The 13,229-nt window shown below is 45.2% G+C and overlaps 1 protein-coding gene across 1 annotated transcript in view; it reads right to left on the reverse strand.

Annotated features, from left to right (window-relative positions):
* LOC121855399 (Fanconi anemia group J protein homolog) overlaps nt 1-13,229 on the reverse strand; it is a 279,612-nt gene that overhangs the window by 184,322 nt on the left and 82,061 nt on the right. The window contains exons 4-5 of the mRNA XM_042350301.1: nt 8,260-8,303; nt 6,827-6,921 (exon numbers count right to left, since the gene is read on the reverse strand). Of these exons, the coding sequence (XP_042206235.1) occupies nt 6,827-6,921; nt 8,260-8,303 (139 nt within the window). The remainder of the gene's footprint in view (nt 1-6,826; nt 6,922-8,259; nt 8,304-13,229) is intronic.

Below are 13,229 nucleotides of genomic sequence, written 5' to 3' on the forward strand. Positions count from 1 at the left end.
GAATCCAGTGAGGTAACGAAAAAGGTGCCCAGTGTTGTGTGCTAGTCGTGCGTCCGCCAACGTGACCCCCTGCGAAGACTTGATTGTCGTACGGCCCCGCCCCCTCGCTCAACCCCGGCCAGGCTACGGCACCACCCCTTCCTTCCTGCTTACAAACCCTCCATTACCCCTCCCTTCCTTCCTGCTTACTACCCCTCATATTACCCTTTCCTTCCTGCCACCCCTCACATTACCCCTTCCTTCCTTTCTGCCACCCCTTACATTACCCCTTCCTTCCCTCCTTCCTGCCACCCCTTATATTACCCCTTCCCTCCTTCCTTTCACCCTACACATTACCCCTTCCTGCCTACCTACCACCCTCAAATTACCCCTTCCTTCCCTTCTGGCAACCTCACATGACCCCTTCCTTCCTTACTGCCACCCCTCACACAACACCTTCCACCCAATCCTTCCTCCCTGCCACCCCTTCCTTCCTCCCGCCCATCACACCATCCTCCTAACCTTTCTATTAAGATTGCTGTTGACGGCTGTATGTCCCATGTAGTTGTGGGGGATGAAGGATAGGGAGTCGTGTGTCTTGTAGATCACCTATTTCATCTACGACTATTTAAACCGGGTGCACAGGCCTATTGTATCAAGATTTTCAAAGGTTGTAGGAGGTCTTGTGTTGTGTCCATTTATTGTAGAAGATTATTGTCGAAAGTCTTATAGTCTTTTATTGTGTCCAGATTATTGTAGAAGGTCTTATAGTGTCCAGAGTATTGTAGGTCTCATAGTGTGTCCAGATTATTGTAGAAGGTCTTATAGTGTCCAGAGTATTGTAGGTCTCATAGTGTGTCCAGATTATTGTAGAAGGTCTTATAGTGTCCAGAGTATTGTAGGTCTCATAGTGTGTCCAGATTATTGTAGAAGGTCTTATAGTGTCCAGAGTATTGTAGGTCTCATAGTGTGTCCAGAGTATTGTAAATAGAGGTATATAGTGCCAAGAGTATTGTGAGTATTCGTATGATATTTTCAGCTTTTTTGTAAGTGGTTGTATTTCTGTATGTATTGTATATTGTTGTTTTGTATATGTTGTATGTGTTGTTATAACAAGTTGTATGGTTTTAGGTGTATAGTTTAAAATACTTCATATTGTTAAAAAATTTCCGGGTGTATACAAATAAAAAATAAATAAAAGTAAAATAAAAATAAAAATAAATAAATTAATTAATAAATAAATATACAAATACTTAAAGATATAAACAACCAAATCTAATCTAACACCAACCAAGTCTAACCAACCGTATTATAAACCAACCCAACCTAATCCTAGTTTAATGTAACCCAAATCTAACCTAACCCCCAAGGTATCTTTAGTTAATCCCGAACCCTTAACTAAACACAGGTACAGACAAACAAAGATACAACTGAAGAAGAGTGAGAGGAAAGAGAAGCGAGGGAAGGGGGTAAGAAGTGAGGAGTGAGGGGAGGAAGAGAAGGTGTGAGATGAGGGGAAGAAGAGTGAGGGAAAAAGGATGGAGGAAGAAGAGTAAAGAGAGGAGGAGGAAGACTGAGTGGAAGGAGGAGGAGGAGGAGGGGAGGAGGAGGAGGGAGGAGGAGGAGGAGGAGGAGGAGGAGGAGGAGGAGGAGGAGGGAGGAGGAGGAGGAGGAGGAGGAAGACTGAGGGAAGGAGGAGAGGAGGAGGAGGAGGAGGAGGAGGAGGAGGAGGAGGAGGAGGAGGAGTGAGGGGAGAAATTGTAAAGTCAAAAGGACCATCTCGACATGGAAAACAATAAATAGCAGTAACTCGAGGAAGAGAGAGAGAGAGAGAGAGAGAGAGAGAGAGAGAGAGAGAGAGAGAGAGAGAGAGAGAGAGAGAGAGATAACAACTGGAACGAGATGACTACGATGAAGCTGTGAGAGAAGGAACAAAAGAATAAAGCGTAGAGGAAGACACAACACAACTGGGAAGACAAGATACCGCCACAGTTATTTCCTTGTGAGGCCCAACACAGCCGTCACCATCAAAGGCCGCCCACCGTACTGCTGCCAGGAAATAATACAATACTGGCCGAGGAGGGATGCTGGAGGGGGGGTGTGTGAAAGTGGGGGATGATGGGGGGTAGTAGGGATGGTGGGGGTAGTGGGGATGGTGGGGGGTAGTGGGACAGGTGGGGGTAGTGGGGATGGTGGGGGTAGTGGGGATGGGGGGGAGGGGGGGTGAGGGTTTGTCTCTGTCCACACACACACACACACACACACACACACATACACACACACACACACACACACACACACACACACACAAAACCAAGACAGAAATTCAACACAAATGCTCAACGATAACAGTGAAGGAAGGTATCAGTAACACCAGGGTATGATAACGAGACTTTTAATACTCTCTCCTGTATCAAGTTCAACACACAGAGCATTTACCTGGTTCACGATCGTTAATTAAGGCGACAGTAATACACCTGGCAGGTAGACTAATCAACAGGAGTATCGAATTCTACGTATTCCATATTCTAAAACAATATAAAAGGTCATTGTCTCTTTGGCCTAATTCCTCAATCTGGTCAGGGTCAATTGTCACTCTAACCCGCTGGAAAGAGTGAAGGATATATCCGTAGACTTAACAGGATATGGACGGACGGACTCACTAAGAATTTCGATTACAATTCCTTCGCCTCTGAGGATCTCGCTGGTGAACTTTATATGTCTCATTGATCCAGGACTGATGGAGGAGGAGAGGAAGGGGAAGAGGAGGAAGAGGAGGAAGAGGAGGAGGAGGAGGAGGAGGAGGAGGAGGAGGAGGAGGAGGAGGAGGAGGAGGAGGGAGGAGGAGAGGAGGAGGAGGAGGAGGAAGAGGAGGAGGAGGAGGAGGAGGCATGAACAACCAAGGCGACGACCAGCTTAGCTTCATCACAAGACACCAGTCAATACGCTGATGATCGACCACCAAAGACCTAAATAATCCACAATGTTCCCTCGAGGTGTGTGGCGCTGGGCTCTCGTCTCTCACCGCTCCAGAAGGGGGAAAAAAATATAATGCGTGGTGGCAGTGGTGACCCCGCGGGAAATTAGAGGCGGTCGCAGCCGTATATTGGTGCAAGACTCACCCCCCCACCTCCTCCTCTTAGTACCCCCTATTACCCTCCCACCCTCTCTTAGTACCCCCCTCCACCCCACTCCCCTCTCCTTGGATTGAAGGTGGTGACAAATAAATTTCACCTTCATGCTTACGAGGGAGAGACCATCGTGTGACTAGAGAGAGAGAGAGAGAGAGAGAGAGAGAGAGAGAGAGAGAGAGAGAGAGAGAGAGAGAGAGAGAGAGAGAGAGAGAGAGAGAGAGAGAGAGAGAGAGAGAGGGGGGGGAGAAACCACCGAATCTGGAGTTAAAAGACCGACGGGGCCACAGGGTATCTCTAGGCCACAAGAAACCCCGTGCCCAAAAAGATTTCTTGGCCACAGACCTTCCTAGGCCACAGAACCTACTCGGTCACAAGACTTCCTGGGCCAGAAGACTTCCTGGACCACAAAATCTACTGGGCCACAAGATTTCCTGGGCGACATGACTTCTTAGGCCACAAAACCTCCTGGGCCACAGAACCTACCGGGCCACAAGACCACATGGGACACAAGGCCCCAGGAATCCCAATAATAGTGGTAAAGTTGGCGAGGTTGGAAGCAAAGGGTGGTGGTGGTGGTAGTAGAAATAGTAGTAGTGGTAGTAGTAGTAGTAGTGATGGTAAGTGGTGGTAGTAATAGTGGTGGTGGTGGTGGTGGTAGTAGTAGTGGTGGTGATAGTGGTAGTAGTGGTGGTGGTGGTAGTGGTGGTGGTGGTGGTAGTAATAGTGGTGGTTATGGTGGTAGTAGTAGTAGTAGTAGGATAGCTTCTATGTATTAGGATATTTAATATTAAGGTAACAAATGGTGGCGAAGGTGTGGCTATTGGGGAGGCTGGAGGCCACGGTTAAAAGTAGTAGTAGTAGTAGTAGTAGTAGTAGTAGTAGTAGTAGTGGTGGTGGTGGTGGTGGTAGTAGTAGTGTTAGTGGTGGTAGTAAAGTAAGTGGAGGGAGGGCGGGAGGGAGGAGGAGGGAGGGGAGGGGGAGGGCTGTCGATGGCGTGTTACCCAACCCTTCCACCTCTAAACAAACCAAGATGTGGGCAGCCTCTGGTCACGAACACAAACAAAAGAAAACTGGACCTCACACACCAAGCCCAGCAGGAGGAGGAGAGGGAAAGTGCAGGGTAGCGAGTGGGGGCAGTTGAGTGAGTGGGAAGAGGGAGAGGAGTGTGGTAAGTTGAGAGTGGAAAGGAGGAGAGGAGTGGATTAGTTGAGAGTGGGAAGAGGGATGGTGAGTGGGAGAGTTAAGAGAGTGGGATGAGGGATGGGAGTGGGAGAGTTGAGTGAGTGGGAAGAGATTGAGAGGGGCGAATGAGAGGGGTCATGGGTGAGTGAGAAGCAGTGAGAGAGGGGAGAAGAATGAGTGAGTAAAGAGAAGGAGGAAAAGTGACAGAGAGAGAGAGAGAGAGAGAGAGAGAGAGAGAGAGAGAGAGAGAGAGAGAGAGAGAGAGAGAGAGAGAGAGAGAGAGAGAGAGAGAGAGAGAGAGAACTACAGCCATGGAAGGGATAATGAGAAGAATAAAGCAAAGGAGAATAAAACATAAGATAAGTAATAGTAGACGATAGGTTGTGGGAAGTGGAAAATGAGGAAGAAGAGAGAAGGAAGAAGATAATGGAAATATATAAAATAATTATAATAAATAAAAACAACAACAACAAAGCACTAGAGGAAAAAACACAATGAAAACACAGAAATAATTAGACCAAGGAAAAGGGGAAAATAATAATAACAATTTTAATAATGAGAAGAAAAAGAAATGTAAAAAAGAAGCCACAACAAGAACTAATAAATAACAAAGGTGAATAATAAAAAAGAGATGACAAAAACAAACACGATAACACAAGAAGGAACGCAAGCAATGTCAAACAAAAGTCAGAATCTTAAAAAACCTTAAGTCTATATTTACCTATGGGGAACCTTCACACACACACACACACACACACACACACACACACACACACACACACACACACACACACACACACACACACACACACACACACACACGAGGAAAGACGTTGAACTAGACTATAAATACGAGTGAAAAATTGCAAGCTAAGAAAAAAAAACGAACAAAATAAGAAAGGTTTTGTATGGAGGGAAGAAAGGAGGTTGAGAGACAGAGAGAGAGAAAGAAAAAAAATGGGTAGGTAAAATAAAGAATGGGTGAGGTGAAGGAAAAGGGGAAGGGGAGGCATGATTGGCCTGGCAGAGGGTCAGTGTTTGGTCAGTTCGACAACAACAAAAGAACAATGACCCAATATCCACGCATGAATAGCTAAAGAACGGGGGAGGTACAACTGTGGAGAGTGGAATGGTGGTGGAGTGGGCTGGAGAAGCGAGAAGAAGAAGGAATAGGGGGAGGAGGGGGAGGAGAGAATAGGCGAAATCGTCAATAATAAAGGCAGGGTTTTTCGCTCCATGATGATGAAATTAAGACTCCAAATGGTCAGAACTCCTCGTCAACTAAGCCTCCTCTGCCAGGGTGAGTCTTCCCACCCCCTTCCACCCTCCCCACTCACTCCCCCTCCACGTGGTCAGGTAATTTCGTCCCTCTCTTCACCTCACCCCTCTCACTACCATTGCCCATTTCATCCTTTAATAAAAATATGAATATCGTAATACCTACACGAAACTATACATACATACATACATACATACACACATACAGTACATACATACATACATACGACCTTATTTCTAACGACTTGTATATCACATCATTGACATTAATAATTCACTAATGCAATAATAGTCTTGAAAGGGAATTGGCATACAGTATTGATGTTTGGTGATACATATTCGTTAGTTACTTTACAAGATGATCTAAAACTGTATTCCCGTGTAACCGTAAGTCGTGTTTCTGTAATGGTATATGTAGATTTCTGTATTTATACATGTAATTGTAATGTTTGAGAATTAATGAAAGAATGTAGTTATTAGTAAGCTGAGTTATTGATTTCTCTACAGCACACGGTCACGGTGGTACGAAGCAGCTGACATAGATCCACCAAACTGTCTTGTCTTTCCCTGAGGCGTTGGTGGTCAACTGCTATTATATCCCGGTTATATGACGCCTTCTTCGGCAACATCAACCTGATTTAACCAAAGAAATCCACCGAGATATCTAATACAATACAACCCGGCAGCATCCAACCAACCAACCAACTCAAAACAACATCCAACCAAAACCAACCACTCAACAGCACCCAACCAACCCAGCTGCAATCAAACAACCAATCAACCAACCAATCAAACCAACACAAAGGACAAACAAACGATCTCCATGCTAATACTAAGCCTGCCACTGGACTAAAAATAAAAAATAAATAAATAAATAAATAAAAATAAAATCATTCCTACAGAGAGACTTTACTTCCTACCCAACAATTCCTATCATCTGAAACACCCACAGCTAAAAAAAAAAAAAAATCACGTGGAGGGGGAAGGGGAGAACTACGAAGATACCAAGAATGATAAAAAAAATCACTATCTTACAGCTTATACCATATCTAAGAACTGTGTCGACATCCAGGGGAAATATACCAGGTAAGGTACCATTTTATATCAACTGTGAGACTCGTACACCATCTACAAAACACATATGGTTTTATTAGTACTATGGAGCTGTCGAGAGAGAGAGAGAGAGAGAGAGAGAGAGAGAGAGAGGAGAGAGAGAGAGAGAGAGATACAAACACAGACTAAGAAAGACTTACTTCATCCAGGGCGGCCTTGCGGCTGATTCAGTAGTCTCCCATGGCCTAATTTCCTCCTGGTTGACTGAGGACATAGCTGCCGTGTCCCACCCAGCCTGTAGGTACACCAATAAGGAGAAACTACAGTACTTTACTTACTTACTTACTTACTTACACACACACACACACACACACACACACACACACATTGTTTTACTGCCATTATCATTATTTCCAAAATTTTGTAATTATCATCTTTACTATTATTACAACCACGTTACTACAACAACGGCTACTATTACTATTCCCTATCACATTTATCATTATTATTATTACTATTATAGTCATTATGATATTATTACTATTATCATTATTACACATTGGGAATTAATGAAGATAATAATAGGTTAAAAAGACAATGTGTGAGGGGAGGAACGTGAGAAAGATGAGGGGAATAGAGGGGAGAACGTGAAAGAGAGCTAAGGATGAGGGTGTCAGGGATGAGGGGAATAGAGGGGAGAATGTGGAAGAGAGCTAAGGATGAGGGTGTCAGGGAAGAGGGGAATAGAGGGGAGAACGTGGAAGAGAGCTAAGGATGGAAAGTGTCAGGGATGAGGGGAATAGGAGGGGAGAATGTGGAAGAGAGAGCTGGGCGGATGAGGGGTGTCAGGGATGAGGGAAGGAGGGAGAACGGAAGAGAGCTAAGGATGAGGGTGTATGGGATGAGGGGAATAGAGGGGAGAATGTGGAAGAGAGCTAAGGATGAGGGTGTCAGGGATGAGGGGAATAGAGGGGAGAATGTGGAAGAGAGCTAAGGATGAGGGTGTCAGGGATGAGGGGAATAGAGGGGAGAATGTGGAAGAGAGCTAAGGATGAGGGTGTCAGGGATGAGGGGAATAGAGGGGAGAATGTGGAAGAGAGCTAAGTATGATGGTGTCAGGGATGAGGGGAAAGTGGTAAGAAAAATGAGTAAAAAATAACACCTACAGAACTTAACAAAAATATGATGGTTGAGAAGAGGGGAACAAAATAAGTGTGAGGGGAAACAAGTGAGGGGGAAACTAGTGAGAGGGGAAACAAGTGTGAGTAGAAACAAGTGTGAAAGGAGACAAGTGTGGGGGGAAACAAGCGCGAGGGGAAACAAGTGTCAAGCAATACATCTGAGGGGGGAAACAAGTGTGAGGGGGAAACAAGTGTGAGGGGAAACAAGTGTGGCAATATACCAGTGCGACGGGAAATGACATGAACGTGGGAAAAACTTTTAGGGATATCAAATATAAGAGGAAATAAGGGGAAAACTATAAGGAGACACAGGTTTGAGGGGAGATAAATGTGACCGAAAAAAATGACTTGATAGTTCAGAATCCTATAATAGATGGATTGTTAACCTAACTTACTCTATAAACGATAACAAAGTTTATAATGTGATATATTTCTATTTTATTCGTACTTACGTTTTGATAAGGGAACTGCTGGTTGGATGGCTGGAAATCATCATCTGAAACAAATGACGGTAAATATTACACATTAAAGCAATAAAAACAACTACAATTTTGAGAATAGTATAGAAAAGGGATTGTGGTATGATTGTGTGGTAGGATGGTGTTGGTGTCAGACAATTGAATTCACCATTGAAGCTGAACCATAACTGTCTTCCTTCTCTCACAATTGTACAGCTCGATTCTACCTTGTGTGTGTGTGTGTGTGTGTGTGTGTGTGTGTGTGTGTGTGTGTGTGTGTGTGTGTGTGTGTGTGTGTGTGTGTGTGTGTGTGTGTCTCCAGTGTCCCAGTGTGTTTGTCCCAGTGTATGGTTCTAGTGTCCAAATGTGTGTCCCAAAGTGTGTCTCAATATGTTCAATGTGTCTCAGTATGTCCCAATGTGTGTCCATTTCTCTACACCTAACACGGACGGGGGGTGGGGGGGAGGCAAAGATACACTCGAGAGTCACCTGAACACACACACAGAGGGGTCAAGGTCATCTGTGTTCACCCGAGCTGGCAAACTCCCCGTTCTTCTCATCTCATCAAACATTTGCTCGACTTTCAACCGGATGTTACGGTATTTTACATGTGAGTGAAGTGTTAGCAAAACCTACACAACAGTTTAGCCGATAATGGAGAGAGAGAGATTCACGCGTAGTATCACCAAAATTAATCAATCGTGGTCTAATTTTTTTTTTCTCTGAGGGTTGTCGACCACGGCCCCCTCTCCCACACACGTATTCGGCCTCACTATCGTTAATCCTCTCAATTTTTTTCTCTCTCTGGGGACCGCAGGTTTTAATAACATTTAATTACCCTCGATTTATCTTCTCCTTGACTGTCCGTCCATTAATTTTACCCATTAATATCTTTTACCATTATCCAATTTTCCGATTTTATAATTATGGGCAAATTATCTTCTTTCTTTTTTTTTGGTAATCCATAAATTTTCAGTAATTCGCTCGTTGTTTTAGCCAATCTTACAAGCTCTCTCTCTCTCTCTCTCTCTCTCTCTCTCTCTCTCTCTCTCTCTCTCTCTCTCTCTCTCTCTCTCTCTCTCTCTCCCACTCTCTCTCTCTCCCACTCTCTCTCTCTCTCAGACAAATACATCTCACATACTGTCTCATACACAAACAAATGTCTCTCTTTTTCTCTCCCATTGCCTTTCTCTCTCCTTCACTTTCCGTCTATCTCTCCCTCCCTCCCCTTCACACATCTTACGCTACACCCTCAAAGGCTGCACCAAAAACCAATAAAGTCAAGTCTATTAGAGGGATCAACTTTGTCAGGTCACCATACTAACTAACGTTAACAAAGTCTAGTTCACTGGTCCTCCTGTAACGCCAAGTTCATCAACAAGGTTAACTTTCCCCTGGAGACGCCTGGCAACTTTACTGACACAAAACATTTCGCGACGTAGTTCTTGTGTGTGTGTGTGTGTGTGTGTGTGTGTGTGTGTGTGTGTGTGTGTGTGTGTGTGTGTGTGTGTGTGTGTGTGTGTGTGTGTGTGTGTGTGTGTGTGTGTGTGTGTATGCAAATATTTTTTCCTGTTCATTGGTTAAACTTGCAACTATCCCCCTCCCCCCAACGTTGCTTAGTTACCCCCTTCTCCCCATTACTACTACTACCACCTATTATCCTCTCCCTTCCTACCGACCCTCACTCCTATCTCCCTGACAACTTCCCTCTCTTAGTCGCCTCTCCATGTTAACATCTTATCTCCCTTCACCACGGCCCCTACGCACGACAAGTCCTTTCTTCTCCTTAACGTCAACGCCCCCTAGCCACGCCCCGCCACACGTCCCTTCCTCTCCACGTCAACGCCCCCTAGCCACGCCCCGACAAGTCCCTTCCTCTCCTCAACGTCAACGCCCCCTAGCCACGCCCCGACAAGTCCTTCCTCTCAACGCCAACGCCCCTTCCCTTCTCTCCTCAACGTCAACGCCCCTAGCCACGCCCCGACACGTCCCTTCCTCTCCTCAACGTCAACGCCCCTAGCCACGCCCCCAAAAAGTCCCTTCCTCTCCTCAACGTCAACGCCCCCTAGCCACGCCCCGACAAGTCCCTTCCTCTCCTCAACGTCAACGCCCCCTAGCCACGCCCCGACACGTCCCTTCCTCTCTCCAGCCACACACAGCCCAAAGCCACGCCCCGAGAACCAGTAATTAGCGCCTTCACCACACTGCCTCCTCCTTCACGCTAAATGAGGAATCGATACAGACGGGTTCGGTAAAGCCTGGGAGCTCTTCCAAACTTTGGTAGACCGACCCATCCCCTACGGACCGACCCCCACCCCTACCCTCCAACTCTTAGCCCAAACTGACCACGAACCACTATTAACACCACTATCGCTTCTAGTATTACCACCACTGTCGTTACTACCACCACCACCAGTACCACTATTATCACAACACTAACATCGCTACTACCACTATCACCACCACCTCCACTGCTACCGCTACTACCACCCTCTAATATGACTCTATAAACACAAACGCTTTAACCCCTAATATTTTTCTAGTTACTTCTTCCATTTGGCTTCCAGTAACCATCATCACACTCCTCCTACTCCTCCTCCTTTTAATGTACTTCTTCCTTTTCCCTTCCTTTATCTCTCCTTTTCAACTCCTCCATCTTATTAAACCACAGTAATTCTATTTTTAAATTCTTCCCCCTTATTCCTTCCATGCTATCACATCTACCTAACACCTTCATCATCTTAACATCTTCTATCTTGTCTCCTTCAACCTTCACCTCCATCTAGATAAAAGCCCCTCATTTTCTACCTCTTACCCCCCTTCTCTCTCTCTCCCTCTTCCCCTAACCAACAAAACTTCCATCTGTTAAAATTCGTTTCCCTGACTTCAACGACCTAGCTCACAAGCTCTGGCCTTAAGGATGTGGGAGTGAAGGGGGGGGTAGTAGTAGTAGTATGAGGCGAGTAAGTAAAAGGAAGGGAGCGCCTGAAGGGGTACAGAAACTCACTCCTCCCCTCACTTCACCACCAATCACCCCCCTCACTTCACCCCCTACCCAAGCTAGCCTCAACCATCCCATCCCTTCTCCCCTTAACCCAAACTAACCACCAACCGTCCCTCACCTTACCCCAAGCTAGCCACCAACCATCCCTCGCCTCACCCCAAGCTCGCCACCAACCATCCCTCACCTCACCCCAAGCTAGCCACCAACCATCCCTCGCCTCACCCCAAGCTCGCCACCAACCATCCCTCACCTCACCCCAAGCTAGCCACCAACCATCCCTCGCCTCACCCCAAGCTAGCCACCAACCATCCCTCGCCTCACCCAAGCTCACCACCAACCACTCCCTCGCCACTCTCCCTTTAAATCCCAACATCCCGGCTATAATCCCGTTAGCGTATCTTCGGCGGGAGTATTACCGCGGTAAAAAGGTAGCCCGCCAGTGGGCTTTGTGGCCGCCTGCCTGGATACAAACACCATTACTACCCAAATTTTCTCCCCCGCCATCGCTCTAACTTACTTCCTGCCCCTTTCTCCATATTTTTTCCCGTGTGTGGATAAATTATATTACCTAGCGTATAACATGAATTATAAAGAGTAAACATGAATATTCCAGGAGCCAGAACAGGAATATATTTTTTTTAAAGGAGTAGATTTGAAGAGGGTGTCCCAGATGACTTAAAACTCACTGAGAAAAGAGATATTGTATTGTTTTAAACGTTAGTAATAAGAGATGGGTCGTATCTCCCTCTCTGGTAAATGGTTCAGCTTACCACAAGAACAGTTCGCGCCATTAATAATTAACTTAAGAACACAAGCTATCAAATAATCCTGAAAATAATCCTGTGAGTTATATAATACTCACATTTTGTTAATAAAGGAAGAAAAAGTATATAAAAAATTAAGAATTAATTATAGTCTTGAAAGTTCTCAATAGAATGAATTATATGTAGACATTTATGTTATATTATTAAATAGACTGATTATTTCAATGTCTTATTATTTTTTAAAGTCAATGAAGAGAAAGAAGAAAGAAGAAAGAATAAGAAGAATAAGAAGAAGAAATAATAATAACAACAAAATTTAAAATATCCTTACGGCAATCCACATCACGTTGCTTATTATCCCTGACAGACAGACAGACAAACGACTCACCTACACAGAACTCTAATCACCAACACCCATAAACACACAACATCATCTACTGGGAATAAACCACAACGCCGCAGGGAAGACGAACACAAACCAACCAAGAGTCTCCAAACGCATAGAAGACTTGAAGAGACCAATGGGTAACCACTGGGCATATCAAGATATCCCACAGTTATAGAAACCTGAATAAAGTACTTGTGGTGACGTAACTACTTCATCCTGATTAAGACATAAAGGACCTCAGACATATTCGACGAGGATAGTCCTAAATACAACGTCAGAATCAGCACATTAGTGAATCTATGTAAAACCAAGGCTGACTGTTCAAGGATGTGTGAGCGTTTCTCTTGGACTATAGGAAGAGAGTGTGAGTGTGTGTGTGTGTGTGTGTGTGTGTGTGTGTGTGTGTGTGTGTGTGTGTGTGTGTGTGTGTGTGTGAGTGTGTGTGTGTGTGTGTGTGTGTGTGTGTGTGTTACTCTTGGATTATAGAAAGCGTGTGTGTTCCTCTTAGATTAGAGGGTGTTTCTCTTGGAGTGTGTACAAGACGTGTGTGTGTCCCTCTTGAATTATACCTGGTTAAGAATACGTGATACTCTTGTCCAAATACTACAGGGAGACAGACGGGGGGAAGGGGACGTGTAGTGGGTGAATCTTACGAAGCGTTAGGGGGAAGAAAGAGTTGATTGATCGAGGATAGGAAGTGTGGAAATTGAGACCGAGTGGGCGTGGAGATAACGAGTGAAAGTCGAGAGGGGCGGGGAGAGTGAGAGTCGAGGAAGGGGGCGTGGGAGAGGGCGTGGGAGGTGGGGAA

This window comes from Homarus americanus, unplaced genomic scaffold, assembly GCF_018991925.1.
Source record: "Homarus americanus isolate GMGI-L3 unplaced genomic scaffold, GMGI_Hamer_2.0 scaffold57726, whole genome shotgun sequence".
In the NCBI taxonomy this organism is placed as follows: Eukaryota; Metazoa; Arthropoda; class Malacostraca; order Decapoda; family Nephropidae; genus Homarus; species Homarus americanus.